At 40.4% G+C, this 22,515-nt stretch overlaps 1 protein-coding gene across 1 annotated transcript in view; it reads left to right on the plus strand.

Annotated features, from left to right (window-relative positions):
- The first annotated feature begins 13,232 nt into the window (after nt 1–13,232).
- Nucleotides 13,233–22,515, plus strand: part of CPB2 (carboxypeptidase B2) — a 50,138-nt gene continuing 40,855 nt past the window's right edge. Inside the window, exon 1 of the mRNA XM_036889699.2 lies at nt 13,233–13,399. Coding sequence (XP_036745594.1) covers nt 13,326–13,399 — 74 coding nt within the window. The 5' untranslated portion in view covers nt 13,233–13,325. The remainder of the gene's footprint in view (nt 13,400–22,515) is intronic.

Below are 22,515 nucleotides of genomic sequence, written 5' to 3' on the forward strand. Positions count from 1 at the left end.
CAAGTAAGAAAACATGAAAATGGGACCTAACTTCAAGAGAAGATATGGCTGAAAGAACCAGATGCAGAAATTGCCCATGGATAACATGCATGAACAGATGGGGTAATGTAGCAGTGAGAAGAAAATGCAAAAAAATCCAGATACAAGTGTCAGACATGAAAAATATGATATAGAAATGAAGAGTTCTTTTTGATGGACTTATCAGCAAACTGCAATAGCAGAGAAACAAAAAAGTGAACTTGAAGCCAGAGCAATGGAAAATGTCTAAACTGAAGCACAAAGAGAAAAAAGAGTTAAGAAATAAAATGCAGAACTCTTTTAGTTATTGCTTTTAGAAAAGAAAACCACTGCAAACTTAATGGTGTAGATATACACTTACATACTCAATTGATTTTTCACAAAGATGACAAAGCAATTCCATGGAGAAAGGAAAGTCTTTTCAACAAATGGTGCTGGAACAACTGGATGTCCATAAATAAAATTAAAGAACCTCAATCCCTTCTCATACCATACACAAAAGTTAATTTGAGATGGGTCAAAAACCTAAAAGTAAAAGCCAAGACTATAAAGCTTCAAGAAGTATATTTTCATGACCTTGAATTAGTCAAAAATTTCTTAGACAAAAGACAGAAAGTACAAACCATTGCAGAAAAATTGATAGATTAGACTTAGAAAAATTAAACTTACGCTCCTCAAAAGACACCAGTAAAAGTGGCTGACCTACTAAGGGGCAGAAACACTCATAAAATATATCTGACAAAGGAGTTGTATTTAGAATATACAAAGAACTCCCACAAGTTATAATAAAAAGACAAACAACTGTATTTTTCAACATAGAAGACTTGTTAACATATGCTTCCCAGAAGAAGATATATTCATAATACTTCTAGCTGACATAGGACTGATAGCCAGAATACATAAATAACTCCTACTATTTGATAATAAGACAAACAGTCTGATTAGAAATCAAACCATTTGAATGAGTGCGTGCGCACACACACACACACACGCACACACACACACTCAGCAAATAAGCACAGAGAAAGTTCTCAACATAATTAGTCAACATGGAAATGTAAATGAACACCAAAATTAAATTCCATGACAAAGTTAAAAATACAGCTGAAATGAAAAATACTCTATCAGATAACAAGAATGTGATCATCTAAAACTCTAGTACAGTGGCGGGAGTGTAAAACAGTACATCCACCTTGGAAACAGACACAACAGTTGCTTACAAAACTAAACATTCCTATTACCTAGTAATTCCAGTCATAGATATTTACTCAAGAGAAAAGAAAACATGTGCCCACCAAAAAAGCCTTGTAGAAATATATTCACAGCAGCTCTGTTTAGAATAGCCCCAAACTGAAAACATCCCATATATCCACTCATAGGAGAATGGAGAAACAAAGTATTATATTACCCAGCAATAAAAAAGAATAAATTGCTGACACATGCAGCATGAGTTTGTAAACCTGCTGAGCAAAAGAAGCCTGACACAAGAGTCTATCCTATGCTCTATAGCATCAATGTTTCTGTTCCCTACCCCTCATTCATATGTTGGAATCTAATCCCCACAGTAGTATTTGGAAGTGGGGCTTGTAGGTGATGAGTTCATGATGGTGGACCCCTCATGAATGGCATTAGTGCCCTATAAAAGAGGCCCCAGAGAACTCCCTCACTTTCTTACTGCCATGTGAGGACACAGCATGAAGGCAACCTTCTATGAACTAGGAAGCAGGCTCTCACCAGACACTGAATCTGTGCCTTCATCTTGGACTTCCCATTTTCCAGAACTGCAAGAACTAAATGTTTACTGTTTAAGCCACCTGGTCTACAGTATTGTTGTTGGGCAGCTGCATCTGGTGGGGTCTCTCCCCGTGCACTAGGTGAAACCTCACCTGGATTTTGATGGAGAAGGAATTTCCAAACAGGTCTGATGAGTGTACGCAAGGAAAGAATTCATTAAAGCGAGAGTAGTAGTGAATGGTAGCAGCCATGCAGGCAGTGGACCACAAGGAAGAGCAGAGGGAGTGAAGGGAAGCCCATTGAACTGCTCAGCACGGGGCAAATCCCTTGCCAACTCCCAAAGCCAGAGTCACGTGGTGTCCAGTGTCTGCTTGAATCTGCACAGTGTGGGAACTGAGCCCCCACCACCCCAGGATTTGGGGGAACTGCAGAGCACTGGATGGAGTGAGATTATGTTCTGAGAACTTCCCAAAGGCAAAGAAAGAAGATTTTCAGGCAGGCTGCTAAAGAGCATGATATATAGCTGCAGTCCTGTCCCGGTCACCCAGGCGATGTAGAGCAGCAAGAAGACTTCATTTAAGAGAAAGTACACGCTTGAAAAAAGGGGCATGTAGGCAGCTTCAGAGAAGAGGTGTGCTCAGAGGCTTAAGATTCATGTCTTTTAAGGATTTCAAGAATGGGGTAAAGGGCCAGGGGAGCATAGGCTGACTTGTGGCCTCATGATGTCTCTCTGGTGGGAGACATTATCTTATCACCCATAGTCAGTCCTCTAGATATCCTGTAAGATAGACTCAACACAAGGATTTTATTGACCCTGTTCTTCTCCAGCAGAGTGGTTACCCTCAAACAGTGGAAACATACCATTTAGGACTGCTCACCCTTCCTTAAAACAGGGTCAGTTCTTGGCTAATTACCATAAAATACGTTAGGAATCTTACCTCCCAACTCCCTGGTTTTTGAAATGGGATCTTAGCCTTGAGACGGGGTATGCTTGTCCCGTGTCCCTGCTCTGCCGCAGTATTTCTGCTTTAGCAGCCTGAACTGACTAGGACAATATATGATTCCATGAGATTCTAAAACAGGAAGAATTAATCTATGGTAATAAAATCAGAACAGTGGCTGCTAGAGTAGAGGGAAAACCAGCTAGGAGGGATATGAGAGAATATTCTGTAGTGATGGAAATTTTCTGTACCTTGCTGGGGTGTGGGACATTCAATTATGTGTATTTCTCAAAACTCATCCAATTGTATGCTTATGATCTCTGTATGTACCTCAACTTAAAAAAGATAAAACCCACTGCTGCCTGGGATTGGTTTATTAGTAGCTGCTGGTCTGTAGGAGACAGAGGAGTAACTAAACCAGCAGTAACTAAGCCTGCAACTCACCTAAGTCAGCCCTGACTGATGACTGGATGTTTGAAAGCCACCGTATTATCATTGCTCTGAAACTCCAAAAATCAGTTTAAGACAAGGTTCTGGGGGCTGCTTGGAGGCATGTACAAAACAGAGAGAAGACAGCATGGGGAAGGAAGGCAGGAAAAGAAGATAAAGGACTTCAAAAATATGCCTGCAGGCCACGATTCCAAATCACAGAAGAAATCACATGCTAAGAGCAGGAGCCAAAAAAATCAATGCTCAGAACACAAATTCACCCTAAATACAATTAATCTTCTAAAACAGTCTGACACAGACTTTAAAATAAATATTTTGCCAAAGTTCTGAAGAAACCATATCCATAAAAATAAAACAATAAGTATTTTTAAATACTGATATAAAAACAAAATGGATAGGAGTTATTTCCGAGATGGCGGCATGAGTAGAGCAGCAGAAATCTCCTCCCAAAACCACATATATCTATGAAAATATAACAAAGACAACCCTTCCTAGAATAAAGACCAGAGGACACAGGACAATATCCAGACCACATCCGCACCTGAGAGAACCCACCGCCTCGCGAAGGGGGTAAGATACAAGCCCCGGCCCCGCGGGAGCCGAGCGCCCCTCCCCCCAGCTCCCGGCGGGAGAAGAGCAGGCAGAGCGGGAGGGAGACGGAGCCCAGGACTGCCGAGCACCCAGCCCCCGCCATCCGGGCCAGAGCGCAGACACAGTACCTGCCCAGGGGGCCCTGGATGCTAGGGAAACAGGGCAGCAAGAACAGTGAGCGGGCACCGGAGGCTGGGCGCCGGAGGACATAAGAAAAGTGCGCGACCATTTTTTTTTTTTTTTGCTTTTTTGCTGTTTTGTTTTGGCGAGCGCTTTTTGGAAGTCTTAAAGGGATAGGGACCCCAATACTAGGGAAACAGGGCAGAAAGACAGGTGAGCAGAGGCCTGAGGCTGGCACTGGAGAATAAAGAAAAACAAGCGACCACCTTTTTTTTTTTGAATTAAAAACTTTTTTTTTTTCTTTATTTAAAAATTTTTTTCTTTTTTTTTTTTTGGTGGACGTTGTTTTGTTTTGGCGGGTGCTTTTTGGAAGTCTTAAAGGGGCAGGGCAGGTCACTTAATCCAGAGGTAGGGAATCCGGGATCTCTGGGCACCCTAACCCCTGGGCTGCAGGGAGCAGGGAGGCCCCTTACGGAGATAAATAGCCTCCCAGCAGCTCCTGCTCCAACGCGACTCCACCATTTTGGAGCAGCTGCCCGAGCCAGGCCACGCCCACATCAACAGCGGAGATTAACTCCATAGCAACCGGGCAGGAAGCAGAAGCCCTGTCTGGGCGCAGCTGCCCACCACAAGCCACTAGAGGTCGCTGTTCTCCCAGGAGAGGAGGGCCACAAACCAACAAGAAGGGAAGTCCTTCCAGCCGTCACTCGTCCCAGCTCTGCAAACTATTCCTATCACCATGAAAAGGCAAAGCTACAGGCAGACAAAGATCACAGAGACAACACCAGAGAAGGAGACAGACCTAACCAGTCTTCCTGACAAAGAATTCAAAATAAGAATCATAAACATGCTGACAGAGATGCAGAGAAATACGCAAGAGAAATGGGATGAAGTCCGGAGGGAGATCACAGATGCCAGAAAGGAGATCGCAGAAATGAAACAAACTCTGGAAGGGTTTATAAGCAGAATGGATAGAATGCAAGAGGCCATTGATGGAACTGAAATCAGAGAACAGGAACGCATAGAAGCTGACATAGTGAGAGACAAAAGGATCTCCAGGAATGAAACAATATTAAGAGAACTGTGTGACCAATCCAAAAGGAACAATATCCGTATTATAGGGGTCCCAGAAGAAGAGAGAGGAAAAGAGATGGAAAGTATCTTAGAAGAAATAATTGCTGAAAACTTCCCCACACTGGGGGAGGAAATAATCGAACAGACCACGGAAATACACAGAACCCCCAACAGAAAGGAGAAGGGCCTTGAACCAAGGATACTGTATCCAGCATGACTATCATTCAAATATGACAGTGGGATTAAACAATTCCCAGACAAACAAAAGCTGAGGGAATTTGCTTTCCACAAACCACCTCTACAGAACATCTTACAGGGACTGCTCTAGATGGGAGCACTCCTAGAAAGAGCACAGCACAAAACACCCAACATATGAAGAATCGAGGAGGAGGAACAAGAAGGGAGAGAAGAAAAGAATCTCCAGACAGTGTATATTACAGCTCAATAAGCGAGCTAAGTTAGGCAGTAAGATACTAAAGAGGCTAACTTTGAACCTTTGGTAACCACGAATTTAAAGCCTGCAATGGCAATAAGTACATATCTTTCAATAGTCACCCTAAATGTTAATGGGTTGAATGCACCAATCAAAAGACACAGAGTAACAGAATGGATAAAAAAGCAAGACCCATCTATATGCTGCTTACAAGAGACTCACCTCAAACCCAAAGACATGTACAGACTAAAAGTCAAGGGATCGAAAAACATATTTCAAGCAAACAACAGTGAGAAGAAAGCAGGGGTTGCAGTACTAATATCAGACAAAATAGACTTCAAAACAAAGAAAGTAACAAGAGATAAAGAAGGACACTACATAATGATAAAGGGCTCAGTCAAACAAGAGGATATAACCATTCTAAACATATATGCACCCAACACAGGAGCACCAGCATATGTGAAACAAATACTAACAGAACTAAAGGGGGAAATAGACTGCAATGCATTCATCCTAGGAGACTTCAACACACCACTCACCCCAAAGGACAGATCCACTGGGCAAAAAATAAGTAAGGACACGGAAGCACTGAACAACACAGTAGAGCAGATGGACCTAATAGACATCTATAGAACTCTACATCCAAAAGCAGCGGGATATACATTCTTCTCAAGTGCACATGGAACATTCTCCAGAATAGACCACATACTAGGCCACAAAAAGAGCCTCAGAAAATTCCAAAAGATTGAAATCCTACCAACCAACTTTTCAGACCACAAAGGCATAAAACTAGAAATAAACTGTACAAAGAAAGCAAAGAGGCTCACAAACACATGGAGGCTTAACAACACGCTCCTAAATAATCAATGGATCAATGACCAAATCAAAATGGAGATCCAGCAATATATGGAAACAAATGACAACAACAACACTAAGCCCCAACTTCTATGGGACACAGCAAAAGCAGTCTTAAGAGGAAAGTATATAGCAATCCAAGCATATTTAAAACAGGAAGAGCAATCCCAAATGAATGGTCTAATGTCACAATCATCGAAATTGGAAAAAGAAGAACAGATGAGGCCTAAGGTCAGCAGAAGGAGGGACATAATAAAGATCAGAGAAGAAATAAATAAAATTGAGAATAATAAAACAATAGCAAAAATCAATGAAACCAAGAGCTGGTTCTTCGAGAAAATAAACAAAATAGATAAGCCTCTAGCCAGACTTATTAAGAAGAAAAGAGAGTCAACACAAATCAACAGTATCAGAAACGAGAAAGGAAAAATCACGACGGACCCCACGGAAATGCAAAGAATTATTGGAGAATACCATGAAAACCTATATGCTAACAAGCTGGGAAACCTAGGAGAAATGGACAACTTCCTAGAAAAATACAACTTTCCAAGATTGACCCACGAAGAAACAGAAAATCTAAACAGACCAATTACCAGCAACGAAATTGAAGCGGTAATCAAAAAACTACCAAAGAACAAAACCCCCGGGCCAGATGAATTTACCTCGGAATTTTATCAGACATACAGGGAAGACATAATACCCATTCTCCTTAAAGTTTTCCAAATAATAGAGGAGGAGGGGATACTCCGAAACTCATTCTATGAAGCTAACATCACCCTAATACCAAAACCGGGCAAAGACCCCACCAAAAAAGAAGACTACAGACCAATATCCCTGATGAATGTAGATGCAAAAATACTCAACAAAATATTAGCAAACCGAATTCAAAAATACATCAAAAGGATCATACACCATGACCAAGTGGGATTCATCCCAGGGATGCAAGGATGGTACAACATTCGAAAGTCCATCAACATCATCCACCACATCAACAAAAAGAAAGACAAAAACCACATGATCATCTCCATAGATGCTGAAAAAGCATTTGACAAAGTTCAACATCCATTCATGTTAAAAACTCTCAGCAAAATGGGAATAGAGGGCAAGTACCTCAACACAATAAAGGCCATCTATGAAAAACCCACAGCCAACATTATATTGAACAGCGAGAAGCTGAAAGCATTTCCTCTGAGATCGGGAACTAGACAGGGATGCCCACTCTCTCCACTGTTATTTAACATAGTACTGGAGGTTCTAGCCACAGCAATCAGACAAAATAAAGAAATACAAGGAATCCAGATTGGTAAAGAAGAAGTTAAACTGTCACTATTTGCAGATGACATGATACTGTACATAAAAAACCCTAAAGACTCCACGCCAAAACTACTAGAACTGATATCAGAATACAGCAAAGTTGCAGGATACAAAATCAACACACAGAAATCTGTGGCTTTCCTATATACTAACAATGAACCAACAGAAAGAGAAATCAGGAAAACACCTCCATTCACAATTGCATCAAAAAAAATAAAATACCTAGGAATAAACCTAACCAAAGAAGTGAAATACTTATACTCTGAAAACTACAAGTCACTCTTAAGAGAAATTAAAGGGGACACTAACAGATGGAAACTCATCCCATGCTCGTGGCTAGGAAGAATTAATATCGTCAAAATGGCCATCCTGCCCAAAGCAATATACAGATTTGATGCAATCCCTATGAAACTACCAGCAACATTCTTCAATGAACTGGAACAATTAATTCAAAAATTCATATGGAAACACCAAAGACCCCGAATAGCCAAAGCAATCCTGAGAAAGAAGAATAAAGTAGGGGGGATCTCACTCCCCAACTTCAAGCTCTACTATAAAGCCATAGTAATCAAGACAATTTGGTACTGGCACAAGAGCAGAGCCACAGACCAATGGAACAGACTAGAGAATCCAGACATTAACCCAGACATATATGGTCAATTAATATTCGATAAAGGAGCCATTGACATACAATGGCGAAATGACAGTCTCTTCAACAGGTGGTGCTGGCAAAACTGGACAGCTACATGTAGGAGAATGAAACTGGACCATTGTCTAACCCCATATACAAAAGTAAACTCAAAATGGATCAAAGACCTGAATGTAAGCCATGAAACCATTAAACTCTTGGAAGACAACATAGGCAAAAACCTCTTAGACATAAACATGAGTGACCTCTTCTTGAACATATCTCCCCGAGCAAGGAAAACAACAGCAAAAATGAGTAAGTGGGACTATATTAAGCTGAAAAGCTTCTGTACAGCAAAAGACACCATCAATAGAACAAAAAGGATCCCTACAGTATGGGAGAATATATTTGAAAATGACACATCCGATAAAGGCTTGACATCCAGAATATATAAAGAGCTCACACGCCTCAACAAACAAAAAACAAATAACCCAATTAAAAAATGGGCAGAGGAACTGAACAGACAGTTCTCCAAAAAAGAAATACAGATGGCCAACAGACACATGAAAAGATGCTCCACATCACTAATTATCAGAGAAATGCAAATTAAAACTACAATGAGGTATCACCTCACACCAGTAAGGATGGCTGCCATCCAAAAGACAAACAACAACAAATGTTAGCGAGGCTGTGGAGAAAGGGGAACCCTCCTACACTGTTGGTGGGAATGTAAGTTAGTTCAACCATTGTGGAAAGCAGTATGAAGGTACATCAAAATGCTCAAAACAGACTTACCATTTGACCCAGGAATTCCACTCCTAGGAATTTACCCTAAGAATGCAGCAATCAAGTTTGAGAAAGACAGATGCACCCCTATGTTTATCGCAGCACTATATACAATAGCCAAGAATTGGAAGCAACCTAAATGTCCATCGATAGATGAATGGATAAAGAAGATGTGGTACATATACACAATGGAATACTACTCAGCCATAAGAAAAGGGCAAATCCAATCATTTGCAGCAACATGGATGGAGGTGGAGGGTATTATGCTCAGTGAAACAAGCCAAGCGGAGAAAGAGAAATACCAAATGATTTCACTTATCTGTGGAATATAAGAACAAAGGAAAAACTGAAGGAACAAAACAGCAGCAGAATCACAGAACTCAAGAATGGACTAACAGGTACCAAAGGGAAAGGGACTGGGGAGGATGGGTGGGTAGGGAGGGATAAGGGGGGGGAGACAAAGGGGGGTATTAAGATTAACATGCATGGGGGGGTAGGAGAAAAGGGAGGGCTGTACAACACAGAGAAGGCAAGTAGTGATTCTACAACGTTTTGCTATGCTGATGGACAGTGACTGTAAAGGGTTTTATAGGGGAGACCTGGTATAGGGGAGAGCCTAGTAAACATAATATTCGTCATGTAAGTGTAGATTTGTGATACCAAAAACAAAGCAAAACAAAGGGCAGTTCCTGTGTGGTAACCTCCAATGAGTTCTATACAAGGGTATAAAGGGCATATAAAAGTGTAGGCAAAGGGTCTGTTTGTGTTTATACAGAGGATCAAAGCCTAATTGGGCTACCCCAAAAATGAACTAAGATACGATATGAAAGAGAACTTCCAACATCAGCACTCTCTGGAAGACTCATGCCAGAAGATGATCATCAAAAAACCCCAACAAAGATCCACGCACTGCTACAGCTGTAGATGCACTCATCCCACCAGCTCCTGGACTTGCCATGGGAATGAGGAAGGAGATATCTAAGCTGGCCTGTGCATACAGTAAAACAACAAATTTGACTGGATCTATACTGTTGGAACTCAACCAAGAATTTGGAGAAGTGCAAATTGTAGCGCTCCAAAGTCTTACAACTACAGACTATTTACTGTTAAAAGAACATATGGCATGTGAACAGTCCCCAGGAATGGGTTGTTTTAATTTGTCTGATTTCTCTCAGACTGTTCAAGTTCAGTTGGACAATATCCACCATATCATAGATAAGTTTTCACAAATGCCTAAGGTGCCTAACTGGTTTTCTTGGTTTCACTGGAGATGGCTGGTAATTACAGATATGCTTTGGTTATGTAACTATACTCCTATTATGTTAATGTGTGAGCGCAATTTAAGTAGTAGTTTAAAACCTATACATGCTGAAGTTACTCTACAAGAAGATATGTCAAAGAAATAATCAATCTTCCCATGTTTTCTTCCGCATGCTATTCTATAGCTTTTCTTCTTCCTTCCTAATTACAACCCTTAAATAGAATTCGTGCCTCATATCAAATTTACCGAGTATCATAATTCTTCCAAGTGGTAAAGATACCTCAAGACAAATGCTGGGCATAGAAGCCACAGGGCATAAATATGCAAAGAAGTAAAAAGCTAACCTTTTCAAACAATAAGGCTTCCTTCCCTCTCACTTACCAACTTCACATTTCCCTGTGTGGCCCCGGAAGATGACTGGTTAGCCAGAGACGGGTAAGATTCCTCAAGGGAGGAACAACCTAAGACAGGCACAGTCGCAGGGGCGCCATCAGGTGAGAAATTGGGGATCAACAGAGGTGAGGCTTAGAACCTCAACCCCCTGCTCTGAGAGAAATCTTCTGCATACGTGGATGTTTTATTGCCCTGGTCTAGCTTGGATTAACACATAGTCTACAGGCACACACCTGATCATCTACATTTGCTCTCTTACAACACTAAACTATGTTTTCTACCTTTATCTTGTATCTACCTACCACTTCAGCACTTTATTAAAAATAATAATAATAAAGAGAGAAATGTGGTATCCACATATAAATCAAGTATAAAAACCAAATGAGTATTCATATTTGAACTGACTGTTTAGAGTTCATAATGCATGAGCAAAACCGAAAGTTTCTGTGATGACTGCCCTTGTACTGTTCACTATGTAACTTATTCATTATGTAAGAATTTGTTCTACATGTAAGAACTTGTTTGTTATGCCTCAGAAGATTGGAGACTGACGAAAATTAGGCTTGGGGTGGATTAATGATTGTGCATTGAGCATTGACTCCCCTATACAGAATTTTATTGTCGTTAACAACCATTTGATCAATAAATATGAGAGATGCCCTCACAAAAAAAAACAAAAAAACCAAAATGGATAAAGATGAAAAAGAACCAGTTGTAAAGTTGGAAAAGACCTATACATAGTTGTTGAAATTTTTTTAAAAATCCTCAATTGACTATTTAATCTAAGCTAGAAACAAAGGATGAATTAGTTAATTTGAAGGTAGTGTCCACTAGGAATCATCATAGAGAGGCAAAGACTATCCTTTTTTTAAATATGAAAGGTCACTTACAAGACCTGAAGGGCAGATCAGGGAACTCTGAAGGGAGCCCATGAAAGAGACCAGCAGAGATACAATAGCTGAAGAAATAATAATATTATTTTCTAAATTTGAAGAAATATCTAAATCCTCAAATCAAAAGTACATTTTGTGTATTTTGCAAGATTATAGAAAAAAGTAAATCCATATCAAGACCAGAGTAATTAATCTGAGGAGCAGCATCAAAAATAAAAGTCATGGAGAAGAAAGGACTGCTGACCTGCAGGGGAATGACAGCTACCCAGACTGTGAGTTCCTACCGTGCCGAGAAACAGTGGAAGACCTGTCACGCTAGAATATTATATTCAGCTAAACTAGTCTTTGAGGCTTAAACTAGTCTTTGATGGCAGAACAAAATTACTGTTGTGTATACAGAGTATAATAGAAATTACTACCAATAGATCTTCACTAAAGGAACTTTTAAAAGATTTCTTTAGCAAGAAGAAATGAAAACCAGAGAGGAAACATAAGATACAAAATAAATACAAAGGACAAAAGTTGATAAAATTTGTCAGTAAATGTTAATTATTAACTGTTACTTTAAAGTTACTTTTTTGTGTTAAAAAAAAGGTCAGAGTCAGCTGAGTTAATTTTTCCTCTCCCTGCTTCTGTGTGGTTATGTTATTTATTTAAAACACAACTAAAAGTTCATTGACTTTTGTTTGTATTCATTTTATTTACTTGTTTCTTTGTTTTGAATATGTGAAAAGTTAACATGGTTCTAAAATTCACAAGTATTCAAAAGTTTTCCTCAGAAAAGTGTCCCTCCTCCCATCTCTTCCATCTTTTCCACCCACCATCTGAAGTAAACAATCTAATGAGTTTCTGGTCTGTATTTCCTGTGTTTCTTTCTCAAGGAAGGAACAAATACACGTATATTTTCTTTTTTCTCCTTTCTTATACAAAAGATAGTTTCAGTGGAGGTCCCCTTAATCCATTTGTATGTTTCAATAGCTTTGACTCTCAGAGGGAGAGATGTAAATCTCAATCCTTTCCTTCTCAAAAGTTCATTGTGGGGATGTTGATTTATTTTGCAGATTCGCCTGATCTGACCTCAAGAACTTCCAAATACATTTACCAGTGGACAGGTAAGGAGGGTGCCAGGGCTCCATCCACTTACAGAGGTTAGTTGTGGCCTCATACTAGACAAAATGTTGTAAGATGTTACCTTCAGATGACATGTTGTGGGCCTCGATTTAATAAGTGACCTTCCTTAATTAAACATGATTCAGAGTGACCTGATTTCTTTATTGCGCAAAAGAACTCCCTATGACATAGTATTCCCATTCTCTTACAGGTGGGCCCATCACTCCTTATGGACAAGGAAAGATCTCTTTGAATGGAGATTCTGTAATCCTCCAGACAAGCTCTCCTTCTCAGCCTTGTATCAGCCACACACATTTGAGAAAACACACCTTCTGCATCTTCATCTAAGTTGAAAATGTTGAAAAAGACAGAAGCAAAGGAAAACCTTTTTAGTACTCCACTGGAGACCTCCCTCAGCGTGGGTTACGATCCTTAGTCAATACTCTATGGCTCTTCAGCAAATCAAACACATTCCTGCTACATTACTATCCTTCTATTCTTGGCCTCCTCTTCCCGGAGGAGTTAAATAGTTTCTAGGTAGTCTAAATTGAAGACAACAATGCTCACCGTACTTTCTTTCTGAGGGTGGGAATGGAAGCTGAGCCGACTGATCAGAGGGGACATGCCATTACAGTTTAACCAGTGTGTAAAGAGACTCTTATGTAACCAGCTATCTGGGCCCTTCTCTTCAGAGAATTTTGTTTTTCAGTAAATCGCTGTTAGGATGAAGCTTTATAGGTTTGGGGTCCTCGCAGCCATCTTCCTCTTGTGTGAGCAGCATGTCTTCGCGTTTCAGAGGTAACCCAATAGAATCCTGGGTGGTGGGGGGCCATTTTCCTCACTTGTTTGCCCCACATGGAAGCCAGTCAGCGCACTGGACCAGGGAGCAGAATGTTAAAGTCTGAAGGTCAGCTCTCTCAGAAACTCTGTTGCCCTGTTGGATAGCAGATTTCAGTATAAAAAGGATCTCACTAGATGCAGGGTATTCTTTTTTCTTCTCTGGCTCTAGTTTTATTACTGAGAAAACTCTGGATGATATATGTATTCAGTGGCTATGGAGATTAAACAAATGGAATCTTATAAAAATAATTATTTATACCCTAACATCACATGGTTTATATGTTTTTCTCTTACATAAAAAATATATTACCTATGGATAAATTATTTTCCTCTTGTACATGGGGCATAGGAGAGAGAAGAAGGTGGGCATCAAATAGGAGGTTTGGGTTGTGCATGGATATTCGGCATGGAATATGAAAGGAAGAATAGTTGTGTTATAAAAAACACATTTTAGAATATATCTAAATTCTTATTTTGCTTAGTAGAGTGAGTGATTTTCTTAGGATATTCTACCATAAACCACTTAAAAGGAAGAAAATGAACTCATGCTCTAGCATGTATAACACATGGTGTAAATAGTTCCAGACTGTGTGTAACATTGGAATTTATTAACTAATCAATTTTTAGACTTTTAGAATTTGATTTTGTTTCTTTAGGGATTATCTTACTTTTTCCCTTAGTTTTGCTTCTGTGGTCCTTTTCTTCTCCAATTATTTCTGAGACAGTTTCCTCTCTCCACATTTGTGAATGGCAAAGAGAGAAGGCACATACTAGAGACAGGGAAAATTCCACTGAAAAAACTTTTCTGAGTCATAAAGAGCCCTAGGACAGCATTTAAGAAAATAGAAGTTGACTTGTAAGCCTATAGCTGTGTTTGTGTACCATCAACTGAACTAACTATAGCTGGTTGATTCCTTTTTGTTCAGTATGATTGTCAAGTGTCAATCCATCACCAAATAATGATTGTCACTGAACTGACATGAGAGTCAAATTGCTAGAATAATGGGTCACTTATGTCTCTGTTTTATCAGTAAATCAGATGACTATGATTTCTAAGATCTTTTCTAGTTCTAATAGCCCATAATACAGTGATTGGCTTTAAATAAACTAAGGGTAAGGGAAGGAGGGAAGTTGATACCAGCATGTCCAACCAGGGTACTCTAGAAGCGGCGCCTCTTTGGCAGAGGAAAGTGGGGAGGAAACGCGTGGTCATCCAGCACCTGTGTTGTCTCATGCACTGGCTAGGACCCTAGAAACGTTATCTCATCAAGTGCCTACAATTCTGCACCATAGGAATCTTCATCGACATTTTACAGAGGAGGAAACCGAGCTTCCAAAAGAATAAATCATTTGCCCCAAATCAAAGGATAGTGCAGAGTTTGGATTCACACTCACCTTCGCCTCATTTCAACTCTTTGCACTGCACAGGCATTGCTTCTTAAGAAATCGAGAAATTAGGAAGAGGGACAACTTGAAGGGAGGTCATATTTAGTCACAGTGAGTTTGCAGAGAAGACATCAACCCGGAACGTAGCCTGGAAGAGAGCCGGGGCTGGAAGCGCCACCTCGGTGTCCTCGCTCAGGGCGGGTCTCACGGCGCCCGGCTGGCTGTTGCCGAGTTGCGGGGCTCACCTGCAGACCGCTGGATCACATCGTGACCTAAAGTCCTAGATCAGACAACCATTAGCAAGACACACCAAAAGCTGTACCATGTCACTTCAGAATAAGCAAGCATACAGCGCTTCAGCGGCACTGAATATTGTCCGAATAAAGGAACTATACAAAAAGAAAATAGTGAAGAAATGAATGAGAAAATTCTCTCATGCGTGAAATTTCTTGCTCATTTTTGCTTCAGTATCTGCTCTGAAGTCTGATTGATACCTACGCCTGAAGAGAGGAATGAGAATAGGGCTACATTTTAACCAAATAATCTACTAAACTATTTTATTAGTTTGTGTGCATTCTGATGGTCCCTGTGAACCGGGTGTGGGGAACTGCAGCTTTACTGGCATGATTCCTTAGTCCCACCCCTCCACAAGAAATGACATTACAAACTCTACTTTCTGGGAGTAAAAATAATTTTTTTTAACCAAATGTTTCTGAGTATTTGCTTTTCCAGGAATGGCTTATTACAGAAGCTAAAAAGGAAATCTAATTTCATTCAGGGCGACAGGCTTTGATGAATTATTCCTAGGGGCGAGAACATAACCCCTTCTAAAAAGGACTAATGGTCTGGCTTTTTCCTAAAGCTGTTCTTTGTTAGTGTTTTCTTGTCGTGATCATTTTCCTAATAACACTTTGCATTCAGGCACTCTCTTACTGGCTGATTTGTAGGTGCATTTTGATAAATCTCATCAGTGAAATGCCCTGGAACAAGAACAAAAAAAGTTGTAAAGGCATAAATACCATATGCCAAAGAGAAAGGCAGCCAAAAAAAACCTAACAGAAAACAAAACATGTCTCCATATTCACTTGCTTTTAAAAGCCAAGCAGTATAAAGGGTAAAAATAAAATACTAGCAAGAATCTTGTAAACGAAGTCATTAATTGTATTGTGTTATGATCACCTAAATGCAGCCTATTTATTTATTTTATTTTTTAGGCTATTTGGAACGAGAAAGTAAGAAAAGGTAGGAAGAAAGGAATTAGAAAGAGGAGAGTTGAGGATAGAGATCTTCTGAATTATTAATAGATTGCAGGAAGTGTTCTTTCTGTTGACTTCATAAACTATCTGCCACCTGGAGACTAGTTTATTTCCTTTCACTTAGTTCCCACTGATATATTATTTTCATCTTAAAGAACAGGGCACCAGTGGTCTTAAAAATGCTGTAATACATAAAACAAAACTGCAGCCTTTGGCTGTGTTCCATTGTTCAGGGGTATCTCACCAACATTTTACATTCAAAAACAATCTTTCAGCATCTCACCAGCATTTTACATTCAAAAACAATAACTCTAGAACAAGATGGGTTTCTTCTTTTGGTTTTAATTCTCTCTTGCCAACTGCAGACCAGCCACATGCAGGTTTGGCTTCCCCAGGAGCAAGCCAGGCACCAGTCCTTGTGTCTCTAAACTTGAGGAAATATGTTCAGACACTCCTCTCATCCTTTGGAAATCCTTCCTACTATGTTGAGATGAAGGAAGTAACACCTCAAACCTTCATCCCTTTGGGGACAGTGGGGACCAACTGAACTGCAACAACTTACTCCAAAGAAATATCTTCACCACTCCTCTCCCTTTCTCCACTCTGACCACTTTGCATAGCCTCTGTCTGACCAAGTGAAGTTTCAGGGTCATGAAACTGATTTTCAAAAATTGCAAGTTCTACATAGAGTGATCTGTCTCATTCCATTACCTGATCCTATTGTGTTTGCACAAACTCGAAATAGGAAGAGTCCAGCTCAGCACAGTTTGAACCTGGACTCACTAATATATTTCATAGTGAATTTTTACCCTCATAATTTTACTTCTGTATGTTTCCTACTTTATTTTTCGTATTTGCTTAATTTTTTTTCTCCTGAAGAAAGAGGCCTATTTGGATAATACATTTTTTACCGTTACATTTTCTTTTTCTCTCTTTCCATGACTAACTTTGGTACTTTGTCCTCCTTAATACATTAGAAAAATGCCCCAAGCATCTTATCTTCTAGTCAGCATAAGACTTCCTTTGCATGGAATTGAAATTCTACTTCGCCTTGAGTAACAGAGAGAGAGCTCATGCTTTGTAAGGCATCCCATTTCATGGTTAGCCTACCGTGTTAGGAAATTCACTCTAAAATTATACTGACTTTATTATATGAAATTCCACTTTATACTTTACCTCAAAAGACAGCTTTTAGTTTGTCACTATTTTGCTCAAACTCAGCTGCCTGGTAAGTAAGGGCCATAGTCTTGACCTCCATGACTTGCCAGTTTTTCTCAGCTGATCCAAAATTCACATGATATCATAGATGTAGTAGGCTGGGATATCCAGACAGGCTAGTTCCCTCTAGTCATTCCCATAGTCATACTATGACAGTGAGTAGAAAACTTAATTTAAGTTGAAGCAAGACTGCTAATATACACTGGTGTCTGTCTGCAGTGGATGTGAACTATTTCTGAAGCTTTTTCTAATGCGGACAGCCCAATTGCTGAATACTGTACACCCGCTGCTCTGCCTAAAAAAGATAACACTGAGCACAAGTGGGACTCCTACTTGGTTGAGTCTGATTGTCTGCTGTCATCTATAGGATCCATCTGGCTGGACCAGACTGGTGAATTAAAAGTGGATTTAATGGGAACTATCATCCCTGCATATTTAGGTCTTTAAGAGTGGTGCTAATATCTTCCATTTCCCCTCAGGATGCACTTTTTAAAAATTTTACTGTTTTGGGGTGGACAGTTTTACCTTTTGGCTTTTCTCACTATGAAAGCTCTTACGTTACAGCCAAGGAACCAGTGTGGGGGTTCTGCCAATCACAAAGTATGTCCATTTCGATTATCCTGGTAGCATCCATGGACCTGCTGCATCCACTCTGAGCTGGACTTAGACCAGAACTCCAGTTCTCCAGGTGTCTTGCCCATGGGTTTCAGTCCCAGGCAAGTTCACCATGGATTCAATGTGACCAAAGAAATGACAGTAGAACGTTCTTGGGGTGAAAGGGTTTTTATACCCAACTTTATTCCCATGGTGGCACGTCAGTCACTAGAATCCCATCCACTCAGAGCAAGTCTGCAGGCAGCAGGTAGGTCTCTGCCTTGGGCCTCTCGGCCTGCACAGCCGTCCTGTGGGCCTCTGTCCTTGGCTCTGCTCACCTGCAGCCTTGGAGCCATGCCACCGTGTCACCCAGAGCACGGGGCAGAGCTTTTTATATAGAGTCAATAACAACATATTGCCCATATTTGTGTAGTGAGCTAGCTGACCAGGGGCAGGTCAGAATCCTGGCCACAGGAACCTTCACTTTATCCATACCAGGCTTCAGTGTAATATTGGACCCTGCATCCAAAAGACCTCAAAATGCTTGAGTATTCCCTTTTCCCTAGTTCATTGCCAGAGATCCCTTTGGGAAAGGACTGAGGAAGTCATGATAATATGCCTTTTCTATACTGCTGCAGGGTCTTCCCTTGTAGAGATCTGAGTCTTTCTTCAGGCAAGAGATTCTGGATCTAAGAACTGGCTCAGGTCTGGAAACTGTATGATAGATTGTGACTTTTGATGGGAATAGCTATCTTTGGACTCCCTCATATCCATCCTTGATTTATTTTTGTTGTAAAGATTGAGCAATACCTTTGTTGGCTGCCCATGTATTTTGCCCCTAAGAACTCTGTGTTCTCTTAACTAACTCTATAGCTTTCTGAGGGTCACATCGCTCTGGTTGCCACTCTGACTATGCTCATTATAATAATTGCAACCATCTTGTTACTGGTGGCTAAGCACTGCCACCTGGTTTCCAATATAGAGCCATCTCATCCCCCTCATTGCTAGTGGGGAACTCAGTTCTGTAATGTCATTTCCTACTGTCAGCCCCCAGGATCTACTCCCACCTCCCCAGACCAATAACTAGGGTTAAGTCATGACATAATCTGTCTGTGGAAGGGCTGAATATGTTAAAAAAAAAAGGAAAGGTACTATATCCCTAAGGCAGGTCACTCATCCATGATATAGGGTTTTTTCATTCTAGTTAGATCCTTGGGAGGTGGTGCTAACTGTTGCTAGATGGTTTTGAAAGTTTGGAGAGATCAATGGCCTTCATTAAGTGGACTAGGAATGTCATGGCTATTTTGCCAGATATTTAAAAAAAAGGAAAAAAAAGCCCTTGAATAGGGCATACTAAAATGAAGATATGAAAGGCTTGGAACCTCACTGATGGGCTCAGAGGACATGATGAGAAGCGTAGTAGTGGCTTTTTCACAATCAGAGTAATTTTAAGTTTTTTTCCCTGATTAAATAAAGTAAGAGCTCTTTACTGTTAAAAAAATGAATAGTATGGAAAGGCATAAAACTAGGGAAACATTGAAATTTCATCACCCAGAGAAAACATCATTAATACTTTATTGATCATTTCTTCCTGCATTTCTCTATATACTTATATAATGTTCCATTAGCTGAATATCATGTCTCTTTTAAGAACTATACAGATCTGCTTTTTAAAAACAATCTTATTTGGTTTTCCGCTCCCCTCACCTACCCAATCATACAACTGCCATTCTCCACCATCTAAATCAATGTTGACAAGAGGATTAGAGATGGTGGCATGAGAGGAGAGACAGAGGCTTCCTCCTAAGACAGCATGCAATTAGAAAATATAGTTGCTGCAACTAATCCTGAGAGAGCAACAGGAAAGAGGACGGGCCAGACTGCACACACCTGGAGAAGAGAGCAGACCTCACCGAACGGGGTAACGTACCAGAGCTCTGGCTCCGCAGGACCTGGGCCCCTTCCCCACCCCAGCTCACTGGCGGGAGGAAGAGAAACGGAGCAGGGAGGGAGTGGAAGGCCTGGGACTGCTGAATACCTAGCTCCGGAGATCTGTGCTGGGAGCACAAACCTACATTTCATGGTGCATTCATCATACTCTTCTGATTACAGAGTTGGGAAGCTGAGACAGGTGGAGTTCCTGGGGAGACTGGGATTCCAGATGCTTGTGGAAAGCAGGGATCCATATCCGGCTGCTCTGGGACAAAAGCTTATACCTGTGTGCCCGGCCCACTGGCTCAGGCAGTGGAGACAGGCACAGGAGCCAGGAGGTGGGGAACAGCCCTTTCCTCCAACCAGGCACCAGTACCGCTCCCCTGCGACCCCTGACATTGCTTCAGCTCCAGAGTAGAGCTTCTGGACACTAGAGGGCGCCATATACAAATATGAAACGCCAAAGGAACCTTGTCCAGAGTAAAATTAAAATAACTCTGGAGAAAGATTTAAATGACATGGACCTTATGACTCTTCCTGAAAGGGAGTTCAAAGTAAAAATCATCAACATGCTAATGGAGGTACAGAAAGATATCCAAGAACTCAGGAATGAATTCCGGTCAGAGATCCAATCATTGAAGAGCACGATGGAGGGTATTAAAAGCAGGTTGGATACGGTGGAGGAGACAATAAATGAAATAGAAACTAGAGAAGAGGAATACAAAGAAGCTGAGGCACAGGGAGAAAAAAGGATCTCTAAGAATGAAAGAATATTGAGAGAAATGTGTGACCAATCCAAGCGGAACAATATTCACATTATAGGGATACCAGAAGAAGAAGAGAGAGAGAAAGGGATAGAAAGTGTCTTTGAGGAGGTAGTTGCTGAAAACTTCCCCAACCTGGGGAAGGACATAGTCTCTCAGGCCATGGAGATCCACAGATCCCCTTACACAAAGGACCCAAGGAGGACAACAGCAAGACACATAGTAATTAAAATGGGAAAGATCAAGGATAAGGACAGACTGTTAAAAGCAGCCAGAGGCAGAAATAAGATCACATACAAAGGAAAGCCCATCAGACTAACATCAGACTTCTCAGCAGAAACCTTACAGGCCAGAAGGAAGTGGCATGATGTACTTAATGCCATGAAGCAGAAGGGCCTGGAACCAAGATTACTTTATCCAGCAAGATTATCATTTAAATTTGAAGGAGGGATTAAACAATTTCCAGATAAGCAAAAGCTGAGAGAGTTTACCTCTCACAAACCATCTCTGCAGTTTATTTTGGAGGGACTGCTATAGATGGAAGTGTTCCTAGGGTTGGATAGCTGTCGCCAGAGGTAGTAAAATCATGGTAGGGAGGGTGGAGCAGCTGATTGTGAGGCAAATGCAAAATTAAATTGACTATCCCCAAAGTCAATCAAGGGATAGACAAAAAGTACAGAATTTGATACCTAATATATAAAGAATGAAGGAGGAAGAAAAAGGAGGAGAAATAGAAAAGAACCTTTAGATTGTGTTTGTAACACTACACTAAGTGAGTTAAGTTAGACTCTTAGATAAGAAGGAAAGTAACCTGGAACCTTTGGTAACCAAGAATCTAAAGCCTGCAATGGCAACAAGTACATACCTATTGATAATCACCCTAAATGTAAATGGACTGAATGCATCAATCAAAAGACATAGAGTCACTGAATGGATAAACAAACAAGACCCATCTATATTCTGCCTACAAGAGACTCACTTTAAACCCAAAGACATACACAGACTAAAAGAGAAGGGATGGAAAAAGATATTTCATGCAACTAACAGAGAGAAAAAAGCAGGAGTTGCTGTACTAGTATCAGACAAAATAGACTTCAAAACACAGAAAGTAACAAGAGACAAGGAAGGACATTACATAATGAAAAAGGGGGCCAGTCCAACAAGAAGATATAACCATTATAAATATCTATGCTCCCAACACAGGAGCATCCACATATGTGAAACAAATACTAACAGAATTGAAAGGGGAAATAGAATGCAATGCATTCATTCTAGAAGACTTCAACACTCCACTCACTCTGAAGGACACATCAAACAGACAGAAGATAAGTAAGGAGACAGAGGCACTGAAAAACATATTAGAACAGTTGGACCTAACAGACATCTACAGAACTCTACACCCAAAAGCAACAGGATACACATTCTTCTCAAGTGCACATGGAACATTTTCAAGAATAGATCATATACTAGGCCACAAAAAGAGCCTCAGTAAATTCAAAAAGATTGAAATTGCTCCAACCAGTTTCTCAGATCACAAAGGTATGAAACTAGAAATGTATTATGCAAAGAAAATTAAAAATCCCACGAACACATGGGGGCTTCACAACATGCTCTTAAATAACAATTGGATCAATGACCAAGTAAAAACAGAGATCAAGCAATATATGGAGACAAATGACAACAATAATTCAACACCACACAATCTGCGGGACGCAGCCAAGGCTGTGCTAAGAGGAAAATATGTTGCAATACAGGCCTACTTCAAGAAAGAAGAACAATCCCATATAAGCAGTTTAAACTCACAATAAATCAAACTAGAAAAAGAACAGCAAATGAGGCCCTAAGTCAGTAGAAGGAGGGACATAATAATGATTAGAGCAGAAATAAATAAAATTGACAAGAATAAAAGAATAGAAAGAATCAA

This window comes from Manis pentadactyla, chromosome 17 (genome assembly GCF_030020395.1).
Source record: "Manis pentadactyla isolate mManPen7 chromosome 17, mManPen7.hap1, whole genome shotgun sequence".
NCBI classification, from domain to species: domain Eukaryota; kingdom Metazoa; phylum Chordata; class Mammalia; order Pholidota; family Manidae; genus Manis; species Manis pentadactyla.